Below are 21,349 nucleotides of genomic sequence, written 5' to 3' on the forward strand. Positions count from 1 at the left end.
CAAAATGTTGGGTACTAGAATTAATAAAGTAGGATAACATAACTAAATTAAAATTTATAGACGCCGATAAATAAATTTAAATAAAAATTTTAGATAATAATATAAATAATATAATAAAATAATAAAATTATAATTTTAAAAAATATATAAGAAATTATAATATTCTTTTATACATTATAAAAATAATACTCATAAACAATTATAATATATAAAAAATCTTATTATTTTCTCTCTTAATTTCCATTTACTCGAACTTTACAAAACATAGTATACAGTACAATTGCTTATGAGAACTCTTCAATTTATATCGAGTGTTTGGCGGCTTACAAAGAATACTTGTACTTTAATGATAATCAATTTGAATTAAATGTGATATAGATTTAGTTTGAAATTTTGGATAAATAGATTAATTAAATTTCTTAAAAAAATAATTTAAATAATAAATATTTATATTAAAAATAATTTATATTTTTGTTTAATTTTTTTATTTTTAAAAGTATTTATTTTAAAAAAATATAATAAAAAATTATTATAAAAGAATTTATTTTTATTAATTTTTTTATAAATACTTAAATAATTTTTTAAAAATTATAATTTAATTTTAAAAATTATATTAAATACACGTACGGGAACTTTTTCTCATGGCGGTGCATGACGCACTTGGTTCATATATTGGACACGTTCTAAGGTATAAGCACAACTTGCTTATTGAACCAAATGAAAACAAATACTACTTTACATTTACTGCTGCCTTCTTTGACTTTTCAACCATTGAATTGTAAAGTTTTAAATTTTTCTACTTTCTTCATTTATTCTTATTAATTTTTTGTTTGTCTTTAACCATAAATTGTATAACTTGACAGAGTATCAAATAAAATTTTCCTTCTCACAAAAAATGGAGAGGAAACATGTAAAAACAAGAGATGGGATGTTTGATATTTGAAGATCACTCGAGTTTTGATGATGCCCGCATTGCATTGAGTATGGGTTATCCTTAAACCTAAGAAACGCATATTCTTTACTTTACCCCCTTCTCTTAATGTAATGCTTTGGTAACAGAAACCAACTTGAAACAGATTCCCAGATCATGCGTCTCTTAAATACAACAATGGTAAGCAACAGAATTCTTTTGTGTTGCAAATATCAGAGATGTGTGACACCGAGTACAAGAGTTTCTACTTATGGCTGGCAGAATTCATAGGCTTCTTAGGCCTACTTGCACTGTGCCTGTGGCTAGCCTTACGACCCAAAGAGCCAACATGCAGCGTCACCTTCGTAACCATAGAACAGCCCTCCGATCAAAACGGGACCATCTTTTACTCTCTTGAATTCGAGAACCAAAACAAGGACTCTAACATCTACTATGATGACTCAACTTTCCTTTTCTTGTATGGGCAGCGTCAAGACAAGGTGGCAGAGACAACCTTAAAATCATTTCATCAAGGGACTAGTAGCAAGCGCGAGGAATCTGGCACTGTCCACGCTAAATCTGAACTACTGAAAACTCTGCTCTCCAATGCAATAAAAAATGCCACCAGTGAGTTAAAGGTGGCTTTAAGGACGAGGTTTCACTACAAGACATGGGGAATCAAGAGCAAGTTTCATGGGTTAAACCTGGCTACTAATCTACCAATAGGTGGTGATGGGAAGCTTAAGTTTTCGGAGAAGAAAAACAAGTACAAACTCAAACAGTGTGGTACCAAGAAATTGGTCAGGTCGGTAAAGCACTGATCTCATTCCCTCCATTTCTTTCTCTTGGTTCAATTCTTCATCTTATCCTTTTCCCTTCATTTCTTCTAACACTTAGAAAACATACCCAATTTGTGTGCATGTGATCCAATACCTATATGAGAGAAATAGAGAATGTTGCTTTACATAGGAAAATTAAAGATTAGGTTATGATGGTTTCTTCAAATCAATATTAGCTACAATACAGTCAGCGCAAAAAAGATTATTTGGTTTTGCATTATGTTGTGTGAGAAAACTGTGTAGTTTTAGTTTTAGTAAGATTTTCTTGTGTACATAGTTGGTGTAAACCAGATAGAAACAAGAGAATTCAATATTTGTGTATTCTTTTTCCCCCTTCAAATAAGTACTCATGTAGTGGTATCCATTGAACTAAACGTCAACAATGAAATAAAGCAGCGTTCACAATACACATTGTCGATCTACTCCATATTTGAATTTCATTCCACTCGGTTGCCTATTATTACATTCAACATCTACATATTTAAGAAAGAAATATGCAGTGTTTTTAATTAAATATAAGCAAGATGAAAGCTAAATTATATTTTACAAAAGAGAAATATAAAGGACCAACATTTTTTTATCAATATTAATTAATATTTTAGGTTAATATTTTATTTATGTATTATTAAAATTTAAAATAAAAATTTATGATTTAAAATTTAATATAAAAATATTTTTATTAGTCAAACATTAATAAAAAATAGGAAAAGTATGAGGAGCCAATGAAATATTTATACAATGTGTACAATGGAGATTTATGGAGTATTAGAGATATAATCATTAGTGTTACATTTTTTCATCAACTGAAATTTTTGGGATGAGTGGTATCATGATATGGTATAAAGCGCTAGATCCGAAAGGTCAAGAGTTCGATTTTTGGTGAACCCATCACATGCTACATATACAAGCCTTTTTAGCTTACAAGTTATACAAGTTGCTCCAAGTCCAAGAAAAAAACATGCGCTCCCCTTCAGCAACACGTTCACTCTTCGTCTTCTTCCTCAATCAAAACGCAAACCATCAAGAAAAAAACACGCGCTCCCCTTCAGCAACACGTTCACTCTTCGTCTTCTTCCTCAATCAAAACGCAAACCATCAAGAAAAAAACACGCGCCCCTTCTACAATACGTTCACTCTTCCTCTTCTTCCTCAATCAAAACGCAAACCATCAAGATTCAAGGGACATTCAAAACAAACTATTACGATTCTGCAGAAACGTTGCAACTTCTCGCGAAGAGTAGAAGAAATCAAGAAGAAAAGATACAAATCTCCATCAAAAATCACCAAAAAAAAGGAAGAAACATTATTCAAGGTACTGTTTTACTGTTCTTCTAGGTTTTTTTTCTAGATTGTCTCTGCCATGTGCCTCATCCTTAATCAGTAAAATATTAAAAGATTTCAAGAAGAAATATACTGTCTCTCCCTGTTTTGAGTGTATTTTTGTAATCCTTTCTGTAACCATTTGGGTGTATTTGTGTAACCGTTTGGGTGTATTTCTGTAATCGTTTGGGTGTATTTCTGAAGTTCCATTATTTTCAAAACGATTTCAAAATTTGATTTCAGAAATCATGAAAATCGAAAAAAACGAAGCAAAGAGAGAACGCATGAAGGAGATCCAACAAATTTGGCAAGAAACTCGAAAAAAAAAACGAAATCTTTTGAAAAATGGAAGTTATATATTTATGCGTTAATTGATTTGAATTGATTTAAAATTTTGTTAAAAAGGCACATAACAAGCAGCACGTTTAATAAATGGATTTCGTTCACACTTGTAAAGTTTGTAAATGCAAAATACACTTGTATGTATAGATTAATCCTAAATTTTATTGGTGATATAGTATGGTTCAAACCTAAGAAATACGAAAGAACCAAGACCATATTAGTACAAGCAAAGATCATTAGCATTATTGGGCATAAATTTGATGTTTATACACAAACATGCAACATGCATTTGAGCCTCTGCATACAATATAAAAGACGAGTGCACTGGATGCAGAGTGCAACATGTCACTTAATAACTAAAAAGGAATAAAATTATGCAAATTATGCAAACCTTGTGGCTAACAATGCAAGTTGATTTAAGGTAGTTTTCATAGTATTTATTGGAGATGAACTTATATTTTTCACTACTTTAGTTAATTTGATTAGTTGTCTAACTTTAATTTCTTTTATCATTTCTATTCTTAAATAAATTAAACATCATTTAATAGGTACATATTTAAATTATCAACACAAATTAAATGAGTCTTCAGTTTATAAAACTACATAGATATGTTGCAACATAATAGAATAATCTTTTTTTGATTTTGAATAAGTCTCATCACTTTTTAAATTTATAAATAATTCCATAAATATCCAATTTCTTCTAAAATATAGTTTTCTCATAACAAGATCAGCATCACAGAAAGCAAAATATCCATAAAAGAGAATCAGAAGATCATAAAAGAGATCCATAATACCACAAAATAAGAAAAATAACCACCAGAAAATTATTATCGTACTAAATCTATGAAATAAAACTGAAAAAAAAAACTAGAAACTAGACAAAGGATAGCAGAAACAGAAATTAGAACCTGAAACATCAAAAGAAAAAGAAGGGAGTGGAAGAAAAGGAATAAGAGAGAAAAGATGAGTCTTTTCCAGATCTGAAACCATCGAGAAAAGAAAATTCAAGAAAATAGGATAACAAAGGTAGGAAAAGGAGAAACGAGATAGGTGGGTGGGGGAAAGAAAGGAAGAGGAGATAAAGTGAAAGCTTGTTGGGGGAGAAGAGATCAATGGAGATGGAGGGCTGCAGCTCCAGTGTTGGCTCTGTTTCTGTTATTTAAGATTCTCTGTAATTGAATATTATGTCTCCTCTTAGTTCATAGTTCAACAAATAGGATATTTATCTTCTAATTTAGATATAGATTTAACAATCCCGCTAGGTAACTAACAATGGGGTCCAGCCAACTCCTACCAATTCCTATTGGGCTAGACCTAAAGCCTACCACACTAAAAAAATCATTCCCCCAATTATCCATCCTTATCCTAATTCAGATTTCACCTGTCACCTTTTACCTTACTCTATTTTCACTGCATCTGCTCCACTCCCTCCTCCCTTATCATGTCGTCACCTTCGCCGTTAACAACGCACCTTAGCGCTACCGCCGTTCCTCCAATTCCACCGCTAATCAAGAACCAGCACATGGAAGTCATTGCGAGCCAGTCGCCACTAGCACACGGAAGTCGTGGCACCTCCACCGCGCTGTTGCGGCACCGACCAGAGATGCGCTCCCTGTCGCCGTTGCATACTTCCGCAACCTCCATTCACGTTGCATGCCTTGCGACACAAGTCAACATGCCACAGTGCCGCCACTTCATCGTCCAGGATCACTGGATCCTCCTCGGTCGAGAAACGAGTAACCGCCTCCCCCACCACCGTTCACGAATGCACACTTTCCACCCTGTTTCCCGTCGGCCTCCTCTCTGCTCGCCACTCTGTTTCCTCGGACACATGCCCATCAATATGGTAACGAGGTCATGCAGTGCTGTTTCAGTTTTTTTGTTTATTTTTTCTTTAATTTTTCATATTTGCAGGAAGATGTTTTTTTTATGTTTTTTGTGTTTCTTTTTCATAAAATTTGAGGTTTATTTTACTGAAATTGGATGTTTTTTGGAGATGGTATTATGTTTTTGATATTTTTTATATCTTCTGTTGGATGTTTCTTTAATATTGTTATAGTAGCTATCATAGGGTTAATTGGTTTGTTATAGTAGTTATAACATGTATTGTGGTTGGATCTCCTTCTTCATTCTTCTGTACTATAAATTGCCTCTAAAATATAGAAAGAAGCTATATTATAAAGTTGTTTATTCGAATACTTTCAGTACTTATTCTTAATCACCTGGACACTTTATTAATGATGCAAGTCAAATTCAATCACAAGATATGAATATTAATATTGATATTATTTTTTATTTAGTATATGAAAATCCTATGATAAAGACAAATTTTATGAACGACTGTTTTAACTGAAAAATTGCAAGCCTGACTTAAAATTATTTAGAGCATACCATAACATATTAATGAAGTTGAATTAATACTATTGATAGTAGCATTCTGAATTTGTTGATGATTTCATTGTCCTTCAAAAAAATATGTCGCTTATTTTTAAATCCCGTTTAATACATGTTAATATTGCTTCTATAATCATTTGACTGTCAACTCTTCATGTGTGTGTAGTATTTTAGGATAATAGCCTGTCGTGATTGATAATGATTTATATATACTAATTCCTATAAATGCCACCCTATAATGTTAAGGGATATTGATGGGGGTAAGGTGCATAAGGCTCTGAGAGAGAAATATGGAGACTAAGGGTATAAGGAAGGTGATGTTATTGGTTTCTATATCATTGTTTTTGGATCTGGGGTCTGATTGTGTAAAGTATGGTTTGTACTTGTAACACCCTACCATACTTAATCTTATGCTTAAGTCATAAGATTGAGATAGTAAGGTATTACGACCTCTAAAAATAAAATATATATATATATATATATATATATATATATATATAAATAATAATAATAATAATAATAGAGAAAGAGATACTTAACTAGGAGCCTTGAAAAACGGGTAAAACAGGATCGCAAAATTCAAAAGCGCAACCCTCAGAAAATGTGGTTACTTACGTGAGAAGAAAACTAAAGTTCAATAACATATATGTACAGATGATACGAGTAGAAGGCCAATAACACAACATAACTAACTCCTGACTCTGTCTGCGAAGCCAAGGCTGGTTGGAGAATATATATATATATATATATATATATATATATATATATATACATACATAACCCAAAAGGACATGTTCAAAACCCTAGTTCTTCATAAAACCTCTAATAGGTACATAAACAAAGTATTCTTACATACAAGAGGAGAAACTATACATATATATGCATCAAAATAACAAAAGGAGACCCCAAAGTAAACCACTTCACCGCAGAACCTTCAGACGCCTACCGAGGAGCCACTCGACCTGCATCTGAAAATAACAACACAGTATGGGGTGAGAACCGAAGGTTCTCAGTATGGTAAAGGTGCCACACATGTAATATATAAGGTCTTGAGAATGCCAAAGGCAATCCTAGAATTCCAACATACAGTTATAAAACTTAATTTCTAAGCAGAAGTCATAAAAAGAGGTAGGTAATCTAAAACACTCCTAGACTTACTCACTTTTAAACCTAACATCAACACCAACCCATTTTACCCTTCCTCCGCTCCTCCGTCATCCATAAATCATGCAGAGATAAGTAACTAGACAAATTCACACACAAGAAGAATCAGATAGAGCAAGTAACAAGTATAGTAGATAGTAGGATATATATTCAGTTAGGCAATCTCAGATAATACATAGCAATCAAAACAAACAAATGTGCATGATGCATACATGTCCTATGGCTGTTGATATCAACTGTCGGTTAAGTAGCCATCCCGACATGTTTTCAAGCTCAAAATACATAATGGGGAGGACCCCCAAGCTGACATGGGGAAAAGAACGCCCCAAGCTCAATAATATCCATGGGACGAATCCCAAGCTGACATGGAGAGAAGAGACAACACCCCAAGCTGACATGGGGAAGGAATACCCCAAGCTGACATGGGGAAGATAGTACCCCAAGCTCAATAATGTTCAATCATTAGCGTACATATGCAACTCTGGCATACTCACGACATTACTGCACTTTCTCAATAAATACCACAGGAAAATCCCGGCTGACATGGGGAAGACAACGCCCCAACCTCAGGTTATTCAATCATGTCTTACAATTTATCATTTTCATTCTCAATACTAATTCATGTCTCAATCTCGTCATTCTCCATTTCACTCAACTCATTGATCATACATTTTTATTATTCTTGATTAATCAATATCATCAAGTCTTAATTTCTTACATTACTCTCTTCCTTCATCTTATCAAATCAAATACTATCTTCTCCAACTATTAGTTATCTTTCTTCATCTCTAAGTTACCACCGTTTAACTTTAAATGTGTCCTAGAGATAACTTACACACTTTTACTTACCTACGTTCATGCATACAGTCAAATTTGGACATACTCTTTGGATCTAAATCAAAGTTTTACCGCCTTTGTATTAGAATTGAATTTTATAACAAATTCAATAAAAATTTGCTGCTGCACTTAAGAAGGTTTAGAAAAATACAACAGGCAGCTCCGTTTTTGCAAAATCTATAACAAATTCAATTATAATCCGTTACTCCTAGATTTTGGTGAGGATACACTTTACACTCCTAAGTTTTAGGAAAAATAAGTTTCAGGTTCATAGCACTTCGTTTGGTTAATTAAATGTCAATTGAAATTGCTACCTTGTTTCTAGTAATTGGTTCTGAATTTTCTGCGAACAGCCCAGCTTCCAAGAGACATAACTAACTCTACAAAGTAGCTATGGACATGAAATTGGTACCCAATTAAAGTAGACTCACAGATATTCAAAATCCTTTTGAAAGCAACTCAAAATTCCGTTTAAATCAAAAGTTATAGTGTCTGGAAGTTGGTACTGCAGAACCAGAAAACCAGAAAATTCTGCAGCGACCACTAAACTTCAAAAATTTATATCTTCCAAAACACTTAGCCAAATTCCATGAAATTTTTATGGGGTAATCTTGACTTATAGGAATTTGTTAGAAAAATGAGTTGGTTCGAAAATCATGCCCAGATTATTCCCAGTTTTCGTTTTAAGTTGCTGTCCAAACAGTTTAGAAATTTCTGCAGCAAGACTTTTCAATTTCACTAACCAAATTTAGTCCTCTAGGTTTCTAACTTATACTAATCCACCATTCCTCTTATTCATCACCTTATCTACTTAAATTATATCACAACCCTACCCCGAAACCTCAGTTCCTTGTACCTATAAAAAATCACCATATTTATATCATACAAGCTCACTTTAAAGCATTAAAATTCTGCACTTCTTTCAACAATAATAAACCAACCAATCAACGGAATTTCAGCAACAACAACAATCTTATTAACTCATCACCACAACATTAATCTAAATAACCATACCAACAATTCCACATAAATACTACTCAATCTCAACCATATCATTAAATTGTCATAATCATCAATCATTCATCCATCATCATTATACTAACATATATATATATATATATATATATATATATATATATATATATTCAACCCACATTATCAATTACTCAACACATGTCCACATCAACTTGTCCATCAATACCATAAAGACTAATAATTTAACACAATTAATCGTTTCAACTTATCCTATAGTGCTCTAGCCCAAGTTTTCACAAAACCTTACATATTAAACACGCGAAACCTAAACCATACCTTGGCCGATTACGATATTTAGTCCAAGGCAGCCCCCCAAGTCACCACACAGCCCCTCAAGTTTAGAGAAACCCACTAAAATCTTAGCTCCAATCACCACCAAGCCTCCAACATATACACGTATACACCTAATTTCACATATATCACCATACATACTCAAAATTCATATTTAACATACTAGAACTGAAATTGGCTAGGGTTTATGAACCTTACCTTGTATGTGTCTCAATCAAACCAAAGCCCACTCATTCCTCAACTCAATTTGATTCTATGACATAAATTTATTCAAAATCTTAACACCCAAAAATCTTACTATTCTCGAATTGAAGAAGAGAGAATAGAAGCTGAGATTTTGATTTCCTTACCTTGAATGGTACTGGGCATTGTAGAGCTCATCATTGCAGTCACGTGGCCGCAAACAGTGTGGCGATCGGAGCTCTGGATCAAAAGTTATGTGAATTTGAATTTGTGGTGAGGGTTTATGAGTTTGCATGTGTTCTTCCCCTTCCTTGGTGTTGCTTCAGCGTTTATGCTGAATGGAAGGAAGAAGAATGCTTCTTCTAAAGTGAATTTGGGCCGTTGGGTTGGGCTTGGGCCTATTATGGGTTCGGTTTGATCGGTTTGGCCCATTCGGCCCAATTTTAGGCCAAATCCTTTAAAATTGGTGTCAAAATTCTCGTTTTAATTAGCTCTATACTATTTTACTATTAAATTCATATTTCTAATTTTCTTTTATTAAAATTAATTTATTGACTAATTATTCGCTAATTTAGCAGAATTTATAGTACTGCTGCATCTTTGATTCATTATACATTATAGATATAATCGCATTCCTTTTTGAATTTTGGAAACTGAATATCTGCTTATTGGAAATTAGGTGTGCTTAATTTACCTACTTGAAAAAATTTATTGTACAAATGAATGAATCAATGACAAATTTGAATTTGGAAGATACAGATCGCTTCATTTTGTTGAGAAAGATAATAAGTTGGCAGAATCTGTCATCAAGAGGATGTTGAAGTACTGGCCAGTAACAAATTGTCAAGAAGAAGTTCTTTTTTTGGAGTTCTGTCTTGTTGGTTGATGTAGTAATAAATCAGATTTTGTAAGTGTCATTACTTCTGCTGTTATAAATGAAATTTCCTTGCCTATAATATAAGTTTTGAATTTCCTCTGCTGTAAGTTGTATTCTAAGTGTTCCATGTTCATAAAAATCACATGATTCCAAATATCACATTGTATGTAGAACGTGAGATATCTTTCTTCAAAAATAGCGTGTACTAAGGTGTAGTTTTCAAGGTTCTTTTTAACAGGCGATACTACCCTGCCGCTTCAATGTATACTCTCCCTAATGAACCAAACTGCACGGTCAAGTTCAACTTTGGCTCCGACTTTAAATTCTTATACCTGAAAATTTCCAAGATCGGCCAATTCTCAATCCGATGATCAAAGTTCCCTACCATAGTTTTGATAATTGAGGCTACTGAGAAGAAACTGTGAAAAGGTTGATGACCTTTAAATGAAATTTAAATTCTTTTCTGTTTCAAGCTTGATAAATTCTTATGTTGCACACATACTTCTTTGATTATGCTATCAAAGGACTGATAGATTCTTATGTAATTGCTTGATTGGTGTTAACGTTTAAATGATATTTAATCCATGGGATGTTGCTTATACTTACGTTGCATCCTTAGGTGATTGTTGCATGCTAAAAAATATTGTTTAGCTTCGAAGATGGAGAAGGGAAGGTAAGAGAAGAGAAGAGAAGAGGAATTTAGGGATTAGGATTTTTAAATTTGATTCAGGAATTAAATTTCCGCAAAAAGGTTTACTAATCCACGTTAGCTAGCCATTGCCTAGTCAGCGAGTCCACATCAGCTTTCCGATGGCGCCTATTGACGAAAAATTCTTGAAGGATGACTCTGAGTCCCGGAGTGTAATTTCAGGGATGAATATGGGTAATTATTAATTTTAGGGACTACTTTAAGTCTCGAGTGTAACTTCAGGGACCACTTTGAGGCTTAACTCGTCAAACCTTGATTATCACCTTTGGGGGTTTGGGTGGTTTTAATTAGATATTCATTTTAGTTGCCGTTAAATTTGGAAATTTTAGCTGAATTTTTGAATAGTTTTTGTTGGATTCTCAAAATTTTTTAAATTAAGTGATTTATACTCTTAAGGATTTATTAGATTCTTATTTTGAAAATCACGGAACCTAGTTTATTCATCAATAAATTTTCTAAGTTTATATGAATGTGCATATAATTTTTCTAAGCTACTCAGTTTCTCTGTAGATATATAACATTAATGTAAGTTCAATTGTTTGTTACATCTATTTGGTTATAATAATCTGGTAACTATAAATTTATCATCATACTGAGATACAATGAAAGGAATCATTTACAATATGCATCAATGTGGAATCAGAAATTCATCATGACCAAAAGATTTACAAGAATTTTATATTTTTTTAGAGGAGGTGAAGCTATATCGGTTAGAAAACTATTATATAATTACTATACAACTAGCTAAACAAAGAAAAACTTTCTAGCTGCTACACTTGAATCACATCTTTTTCACTTCGTCCGATTCATCAAATATTTCATATTCCTCTTCCATCAATTTAAATTCATCAATCATTTTAAAGTAGACTTTCTATTTTTCGATGTAATCTTGCAGGCCAAAATCCTTGAACGCATCTTCTGATAATGTGGTACATTACTTCTGCAAACAGCAAAACTGAACCCAAAATCTTCAGCATTGTATCTATTACGACATGATTCAATCAGGAACATCCCAAAGCCTATAAAAAAAACCTCTAGTAACTCATAAAGAAACATCCCAATTAATCCAAAAGTTTTCTTCCATCTTCTCTTTTGTGTGGGAAGCTTTTCATCCTCACCAGGTGCAAACAAGTTCTGAATTAGCTAATCCATCTAGTTTAGGCTGAAAAATATCTTATGAGATATTGGGGCTGCAGTAACCACCTAGTAGCTTTGGCAAAATGGCAGTCACGAAGCACATGCATAACAGTTTCATTACTATGACGACAATGGGGGCAGGTAGCGTCTTGGGACATATGTCTTCTGTACCTTTCATCATTGCCCAGAATGATATTATGAGCCACTAACCATAAAAGTAATGGATCCTTTTCGGACCTTTCCATCTCCAGATGAGGTTGAAGATATGATTTCGGACTCCCAAGTTATCTTGCAACGAGTTATAGGCAAATTTCAAGGAGAAAGTTCCATCAGAGGAGTTCGCCCACATGATCTGATCACTTTCCTTCCAAGCCAAAGGCAGAGACAAAGCCACAATTTTCTGAACTACCATCTCTGGAAAGTAAGCTTTTCAGTTTATCTACATCCCAACCACCTGAAACGGTAAGAAAGTCCGTAAGTAAGGTTCCTGAATCAGAGGCAAAACTTACCTGTGGATGAAGCTTATTCAAGCTTCCCAGTTTTGGCACCCAGTTGTATTTCTAAAACCTTATTTGAGACCCGTCACCTATGCGCCAGATCGAGTTAGCCTGGACATCTTCCCAAGAAGAACAGATATCCTTCCATAAATTGGAATTGATTTTCCTCCTATTAATCAGAGGAACAATGTCATTTCTGCATTTGTACTTAGCCCTCAGGACTTTTGATGAGCGGATAATTTATACGCTTTTTGGCATTGTTTTTAGGTAGTTTTTAGTAAGTTCATGCTACTTTTAGGGATGTTTTCCTTAGTTTTTATGTTAAATTCACAATTCTGGACTTTACTATGAGTTTGTGTGTTTTTCTGTGATTTCAGGTAAATTCTGACTGAAATTGAGGGATTTGAGCAAAACTCTGAAAAAGGCTGACAAAAGGACTGCTGATGCTGTTGGAATCTGACCTCCCTGCACTCGAAATGGATTTTCTGGAGCTACAGAACTCCAATTGGTGCGCTCTCAACGGCGTTGGAAAGTAGACATCCAGGGCTTTCCAGCAATATATAATAGTCCATACTTTATTCGGAATTTGACGACGTAACTTGGCGTTGAACGCCAAGTACATGCTGCTGTCTGGAGTTAAACGCCAGAAACACGTCATGATCCGGAGTTGAACGCCCAAAACACGTTATAACTTGGAGTTCAACTCCAAGAGAAGCCTCAGCTTATGGATTGAACAAGCTCAGCCCAAACATACACCAAGTGGGCCCCGGAAGTGGATTTATGCATCAATTACTTACTCATGTAAACCCTAGAAGCTAGTTTATTATAAATAGAACTTTTTACTATCATATTATCATCCTGAATTGTATTTTGAATCCTGTGATCACGTTTTGGGGGCTGGCCTCTCGGCCATGCCTGAACCTTTTACTTATGTATTTTCAACGGTGGAGTTTCTGCACACCATAGATTAAGGGTGTGGAGCTCTGCTGTACCTCAAGTATTAATGCAATTCTATTTTCTTTTATTCAAATCTCTCTTATTCTTATTCCAAGATATTCATTCGCACCCAAGAACATGATGAATGTGATGATTATATGACCCTCATTATCATTCTCACTTATGAACGCGCGTGATTGACAACCACTTCCGTTCTACATGCAACAGAGCTTGAATGTGTATCTCTTAGATTCCCCAACAGAATCTTCGTGGTATAAGCTAGATAGATGGCGGCATTTATGAGGATCCGGAAAGTCTCACCTTGTCTGTGGTATTCCGAGTAGGATCCTGGGAATCCAGAAAGTCTAACCTTGTCTGTGGTATTCCGAGTAGGATTCCGGTAATGAATGACTGTGACGTGCTTCAGACTTGCAAGTGCTGGGCATGATGACAAGCGCAAAAGAATCAAGGGATTCTATTCCAGTATGCGCAGGAACCAACCAGTGATTAGCCGTGCTGTGATAGAGCGCGTGAGCGTAGTTTTCACTGCGAGGATGGGATGTAGCCTTCGGCCAGGTGATGCCTCCAGACGATTAGCCATGCGAGTGATAGCCGCAGAGGACCATTTTCCCGAGAGGATAGAAAGTAGCCATCGTCGAACGGTGAACCCCTATACACAGCTTGCCATGGAAAGGAGTAAGAAGGATTGAGTAGAAGCAGTAGGAGAGCAGGCGTCCTTGAGCCATACAGCATCTCCATTCACTTGTCTGAAGTTCCTACCAATGAATCTGCATAAGTGTTCTATCCTTTTTATTATATATCATCTATTTTCTTATTATTAATTTCCAAAACCATAAACCAATTTATATCTGCCTAACTGAGATTTACAAGGTGACCATAGCTTGCTTCATACCAACAATCTCTATGGGATCGACCCTTACTCACGTAAGGTTTATTACTTGGACGACCCAGTACACTTGCTGGTTAGTTGAACGGTGTTGTGAATTCAACCAGTGCCATAAGAAGCCTTCATCTCAAAATAGTTAGAACATGGATCACAATTTCGTCCACCAAGTTTTTGGCGCCGTTGCCGGGGATTGTTCGAGTATGGACAACTGACGGTTCATCTTGTTGCTCAGATTAGGTAATTTTCTTTTCAAAAACCTTTTTCAAAATTTTTCTTTTATTTTTCGTTTTTCTAAAATATATTTTCGAAAAAAAATTTTAATAAAAATCCAAGAAAAAAATCATAAAATCATAAAAATCAAAAATATTTTGTGCTTCTTGTTTGAGTCTTGAGTCAATTTTTAAGTTTGGTGTCAATTGCATGTTTTTTAAAAATTTTTCTTGCATTTTTCGAAAATCCCATGCATTCATAGTGTTCTTCATGATCTTCAAGTTGTTCTTGATAAGTCCTCTTGTTTGATCTTGATGATTTCTTGTTTTGTGTTGTTTGTTGTTTTTCATATGCATTTTTTATTTGTTAGAGTCCATGCATTAAAGATTTCTAAGTTTGGTGTCTTGCATGTTTTCTTTGCATTAAAAATTTTTTCAAAAATATGTTCTTGATGTTCATCATGATCTTCAAAGTGTTCTTGGTGTTCATCTTGACATTCATAGCATTCTTGCATGCATTCATTGTTTTGATCTAAAAATTTCATGCATTGAGTATTTTTGTTGTTTTTCTCTCTCATAATAAAAAAATTCAAAAATAAAAAAAATATCTTTTCCTTATTTCCCTCCAAATTTTCGAAAATTTGAGTTGACCAAGTCAAAAATTTTTAAAAATTAGTTGTTTCTTACAAGTCAAGTCAAAATTTCAATTTTAAAAATCTTATCTTTTTAAAATCTTTTTCAAAAATCATATCTTTTTCATTTTTCTCTATTTTTTCGCAAATTTCAAAAATCTTTTTCAAATTATTTTCAAAATCTTTTCCTTATCTTTACATCATATTTTCGAAAATTCACTAATAATTAATGTGATTGGTTCAAAAATTTGAAGTTTGTTACTTTCTTGTTAAGAAAGGTTCAATCTTTAAGTTCTAAGAATCTTATCTTGTAGTTTCTTGTTAGTGAAGTAAATAATTTCAAAATTTTTAAGTTAAATCTTTTTATCTTTTATTTTATCTTTTTCAAAAATTTTATCTTATCTTTTTTTTTATTTCAAAATATCTTATCTAAACTTCTTATCTTCTTATCTTTTCAAATTTGATTTCAAATCTTTTTCAATCAACTAACTAACTTGTTGTTTGTTTCTTATCTTTTTCAAAACCACCTAACTACTTTTCCCTCTCTAATTTTCGAAAATATCTCACCTCTTTTTCAAAAATTCTTTTTGTTTTAAATTTTAATTTTAATCTTATCTTATCTTTAATTTTCAAAAATTACTAACCCCTTTTTCAAAAATTTTTTCGAAAATTCTCCCTCTCTTTTCTTATTTTATTTAATTAATTATTTACTAACACTTCTCTTCACTTCTCTTCATCTAAAAATCCGAACCTCCTTTTTCATTCTTCTGCCCCTTCCTTTTTCTACTAACATAAAGGAATCTCTATACTGTGACATAGAGGATTCCTCTTTCTTTTCTTGTTCTCTTCTCTTTCATATGAGCAGGAACAGGGATAAAGGCACTCTTGTTGAAATTGATCCAGAACCTGAAAGGACTCTGAAGAGAAAATTAAGAGAAGCTAAATTACAACAATCCAGAAGCAACCTTTTAGAAATTTTCGAACAAGAGAAGGAGATGGCAGCCGAAAATAATAATAATAATGCAAGGAGAATGCTTGGTGATTTCACAAAGCCAACGTCCAAGTTTGATGGAAGAAGCATCTCCATTCCTGCCATTGGAGCCAATAACTTTGAGCTGAAACCTCAACTAGTTGCTTTAATGCAACAAAACTGCAAGTTTTATGGACTTCCATCTGAAGATCCTTATCAGTTTTTAACTGAGTTCTTGCAGATCTGTGAGACTGTAAAGACGAATGGAGTTGATCCTGAAGTCTACAGACTCATGCTTTTCCCTTTTGCTGTAAGAGACAGAGCTAGAGTATGGTTGGATTCACAACCCAAGGATAGCCTGGACTCATGGGATAAGCTGGTCACTGCCTTCTTGGATAAATTCTTTCCTCCTCAAAAGCTGAGCAAGCTGAGAGTGGGTGTTCAAACCTTCAAACAAAAAGATGGTGAATCCCTCTATGAAGCTTGGGAAAGATACAAACAGCTGACCAAAAGATGTCCATCTGACATGTTTTCAGAATGGACCATATTAGATATATTCTATTATGGTCTCTCTGAATTTTCGAAAATGTCATTGGACCATTCTGCAGGTGGATCTATTCACCTGAAGAAAACGCCTGAAGAGGCTCAAGAACTCATTGACATGGTTGCAAATAACCAATTCATGTACACTTCTGAGAGGAATTCTGTGAACAATGGGATACCTCAAAAGAAAGGAGTTCTTGAAATTGATACTCTGAATGCCATACTGGCTCAGAACAAAGTGTTGACTCAACAAGTCAACATAATCTCTCAAAATCTGAATGGATTGCAACATGCATCCAACAGTACTAGAGAGGCAGCTTCTGAAGAAGCTTATGATCCTGAGAACCCTGCCATGGCAGAGGTTAATTACATGGGTGAACCTTATGGAAACACCTATAATTCATCATGGAGAAATCATCCAAATTTCTCATGGAAGGATCAACAAAAACCTCAACAAGGTTTTAACAATGGTGGACGCAACAGGCTGAATAATAGTAAGCCATATCCATCATCTTCTCAGCCACAGACAGAGAATTCTGAACAAAATACTTCTAATTTAGCCAATGTAGTCTCTGATCTGTCAAAGGCCACTTTCAGTTTCATGAATGAAACAAGATCCTCCATTAGAAATTTGGAGGCACAAGTGGGCCAGCTGAGTAAGAAAGTCATTGAAACTCCTCCCAGTATTCTCCCAAGCAATACAGAAGAGAATCCAAAAGGAGAGTGCAAAGCCATTGACATAGTCAATATGGCCGAATGCACAAGGGAGGAGGAGGGCGAAAATCCTAGTGAAGAAGACCTCCTGGGACGTCCCTCAAGCAAAAAGGAGTTTCCTATTGAGGATCCAAAGGAATCTGAGGCTCATACAGAGACCATAGAGATTCCATTAAATCTCCTTCTGCCATTCATGAGCTCTGAAGACTATTCCTCCTCTGAAGAGGATGAAGATGTAACTGGAGAGCAAGTTGCTCAATACTTAGGAGCTATCATGAAGCTGAATGCCAAGTTGTTTGGTAATGAGACTTTGGAAAGTGAACCTCCCTTGCTCATTAATGAACTGGATACTTGGATTCAGAAAATTCTACCTCAAAAGAAACAAGATCCTGGCAAGTTCTTAATACCCTGTACCATAGGCACCATGATCTTTAAAAAGGCTCTGTGTGATCTGGGGTCAGGGATAAATCTAATGCCACTCTCTGTAATGGAGAAGCTGGGAATCATTGAGATACAACCTGCCTTGTTCTCATTACAACTGGCAGACAAGTCATTGAGACAAGCTTATGGAATAGTAGAGGACGTGTTAGTAAAGGTTGAAGGCCTTTACATCCCTGCTGATTTCATAATCTTAGACACTAGGAAGGAAGAGGATGATTGCATCATCCTTGGAAGACCTTTTCCTAGCCACAGCAGAAGCTGTGATAGATGTCAACAGAGGGGAATTAGTCTTTCAATTAAATGAGGAATACCTTGTGTTTAAGGCACATGGCCATCCCTCTGTGACAAAAGAGAGTAAGCATGAAGAGCTTCTCTCAGTTCAGAGTCAAGAAGAGCCCACACAGTCAAACTCTAAGTTTGGTGTTGTGAGGCCACAACCAAACTCTAAGTTTGGTGTTAAGATCCCATATCCAAACTCTAAGTTTGGTGTTGGGACTACACAACATTGACCTGATCACCTTGTGGCTCCATGAGAGCCACTGTCAAGCTATTGACATTAAAGAAGCGCTTGTTGGGAGGCAACCCAATTTTATTTATCTAATTTTTATTTTATTGTTATTTTGTGTTTTATTAGGTACATGATCATGAGGAGTCACGAAAAAATCATAAAAATTAAAAACAGAATCAAAAACAACAGAAGAAAAAAATTTTCACCCTGGAGGACGCACAGACTGGCGTTCAACGCCAGTAAGGAGCATCTGGCTGGCGTTCAACGCCAGAACAGAGCACCATTCTGGCGCTGAACGCCAGAAACAAGCAACATCCTGGCGCTGAACGCCAGGAATGTGCCCAGAAAGGAAAAACTGGCGCTGAACGCCAGTAACAAGCATGAAACTGGCGTTCAACGCCAGAAACATGCTTTACATGGGCGTTGAATGCCCAGAACGTGCACCAATGGGCGTTTGAACGCCAGAATGGTGTGCAAAGGCATTTTACATGCCTATTTGGTGCAGGGATGGAATTCCTTGACACCTCAGGATCTGTGGACCCCACAGGATCACCTCAGGATCTGTGAACCTCACAGGATCCCCACCTACCTCGCCCTCTCTCTCTCCATTCATGTCATCCTTTCTCTTTTTCATTCACCACCTACATCTATCCACTCTTCCCCATACACCCCACCTACCTTTACAATTCAACTTCTCCTTCCCACCCAATCCCACCCATATAGCCGAATCCATCTCCCCTCACTCTCCTCCATTTTCTTCTTCTTCTTCTTCTTCTCTTCTTTCTTCTCTTGCTCGAGGGCGAGCAATATTTTAAGTTTGGTGTGGTAAAAGCATAGCTTTTTGCTTTTCCATTACCATTAATGGCACCTAAGGCCAGAGAAACCTCAAAGAGAAGACAAAAAGCTTCCACCTCTGAATCATGGGAGATGGAAAAACTAATATAAGCCGTCATAGCTCAGTGGTAGAACATGTGGCTGCAAATCAAGAGATCCCTGAGATACCTCAGGGGATAAGTTGTCCTCCACACAAATATTGGAAGCAACTAAGGGGAGGAACACCAAAATTACTAGGAATCATTCAACAGAAGCAAGGAAGAGACATAGAGGAGCTCAAAGAGCACCATTGGACCTTCAAGAAGGCGCCACCCTCACTCAGGTGGATTCATTCCTTGTTCTTATTTCTTTCTGCTTTTCGGTTTTTAATGTTGTATTTATCTATGTTTTGTGTCTTTACTTCATGATCATTAGTATGTAACCATGCCTTAAAGCTATGAATAAAATCCATTAATCCTTCACCTCTCTTAAATGAAAAATGTTTTAATTCAAAAGAACAAGAAGTACATGAATTTCGAATTTATCCTTGAATTTAATTTAATTATATTGATGTGGTGACAATACTTTTTGTTTTCTGAATGAATGCTTAAACAGTGCATATTTTTGATCTTGTTGTTTATGAATGTTAAAATTGTTGGCTCTTGAAAGAATGATGAACAAAGAGAAATGTTATTGATGATCTGAAAAATCATGAAATTGATTCTTGAAGCAAGAAAAAGCAATGAATGGCGAAAAAAAAAAATCTCGGCGAAAAAAAAAAGAAGCAGTAGAAAAAGCCAATAGCCCTTAAAACCAAAAGGCAAGGGTAAAAAGGATCCAAGGCTTTGAGCATCAATGGATAGGAGGGCCCAAGGAAATAAAATCCAGGCCTAAGCGGCTAAATCAAGCTGTCCCTAACCATGTGCTTGTGTCATGAAGGTCCAAGTAAAAAGCTTGAGACTAAGTGGTTAAAGTCGTGATCCAAGGCAAAAGAGTGTGCTTAAGAGCTCTGGACACCACTAACTGGGGACTTTAGCAAAGCTAAGTCACAATCTGAAAAGGTTCACCCAGTTATGTGTCTGTGGCATTTATGTATCCGGTGGTAATACTGGAAAACAAGGTGCTTAGGGCCACGGCCAAGTCTCATAAGTAGCTGTGTTCAAGAATCAACATGCTTAACTAGGAAAGTCAATAACACTATCCGAAATTCTAAGTTCCTAGAGAAGCCAATCTTTCTAAACTCCAAAGGAAAAAGTGAGATGCCAAAACTGTTCAGAAGCAAAAAGCTACAAGTCCCGCTCATTTAATTATAATTAATATTCATTGATATTTCTGAATTTATAGTATATTCTCTTCTTTTTATCCTATTTGATTTTCAGTTGCTTGGGGACAAGCAACAATTTAAGTTTGGTGTTGTGATGAGCGGATAATTTATACGCTTTTTGGCATTGTTTTTAGGTAGTTTTTAGTAAGTTCAGGCTACTTTTAGGGATGTTTTCCTTAGTTTTTATGTTAAATTCACATTTCTAGACTTTACTATGAGTTTGTGTATTTTTCTGTGATTTCAGGTAAATTCTGACTGAAATTGAGGGATTTGAGCAAAACTCTGAAAAAGGCTGACAAAAGGACTGCTGATGCTGTTGGAATCTGACCTCCCTGCACTCGAAATGGATTTTCTGGAGCTACAGAACTCCAATTGGTGCGCTCTTAACGGCGTTGGAAAGTAGACATCCAGGGCTTTCCAGCAATATATAATAGTCCATACTTTATTCGGAATTTGACGACGTAACTTGGCGTTGAACGCCAAGTACATGCTGCTGTCTGGAGTTAAACGCCAGAAACACGTCATGATCCGGAGTTGAACGCCCAAAACACGTTATAACTTGGAGTTCAACTCCAAGAGAAGCCTCAGCTTGTGGATTGAACAAGCTCAGCCCAAACATACACCAAGTGGGCCCCGGAAGTGGATTTATGCATCAATTACTTACTCATGTAAACCCTAGAAGCTAGTTTATTATAAATAGAACTTTTTACTATCATATTATCATCCTGAATTGTATTTTGAATCCTGTGATCACGTTTTGGGGGCTGGCCTCTCGGCCATGCCTGAACCTTTTACTTATGTATTTTCAACGGTG

At 35.3% G+C, this 21,349-nt stretch overlaps 1 protein-coding gene and 1 long non-coding RNA gene across 2 annotated transcripts; one reads left to right on the plus strand and one right to left on the minus strand.

Moving 5' to 3' along the window:
* The first annotated feature begins 641 nt into the window (after positions 1-641).
* Positions 642-1,764, plus strand: LOC130980576 (protein NDR1-like). The gene is made up of 2 exons (XM_057904237.1): positions 642-688; positions 1,077-1,764. Exons 1-2 carry the CDS (start codon positions 642-644, stop codon positions 1,729-1,731), a joined length of 702 nt encoding a protein of 233 aa, XP_057760220.1. The 3' UTR covers positions 1,732-1,764.
* Positions 1,765-9,123: 7,359 nt separating this feature from the next.
* LOC130979872 (uncharacterized) lies at positions 9,124-9,635 on the minus strand. The gene is made up of 3 exons (XR_009086767.1): positions 9,486-9,635; positions 9,334-9,388; positions 9,124-9,248 (listed from the first exon to the last, which is right to left on the minus strand). It is a non-coding gene; the product is annotated as an uncharacterized LOC130979872 (long non-coding RNA).
* Positions 9,636-21,349: the final 11,714 nt, after the last annotated feature.

Source organism: Arachis stenosperma, chromosome 5, assembly GCF_014773155.1.
Source record: "Arachis stenosperma cultivar V10309 chromosome 5, arast.V10309.gnm1.PFL2, whole genome shotgun sequence".
NCBI lineage: Eukaryota > Viridiplantae > Streptophyta > Magnoliopsida > Fabales > Fabaceae > Arachis > Arachis stenosperma.

Coding starts and splice junctions, on each gene's coding strand:
- LOC130980576 (XM_057904237.1), top strand. CDS start 642: ATGGCGGTGCATGACGCACTTGGTTCATATATTGGACACGTTCTAAG. Junction 689..1,076: donor TATATTGGACACGTTCTAAG/GTATAAGCACAA, acceptor AACTTGAAACAG/ATTCCCAGATCATGCGTCTC.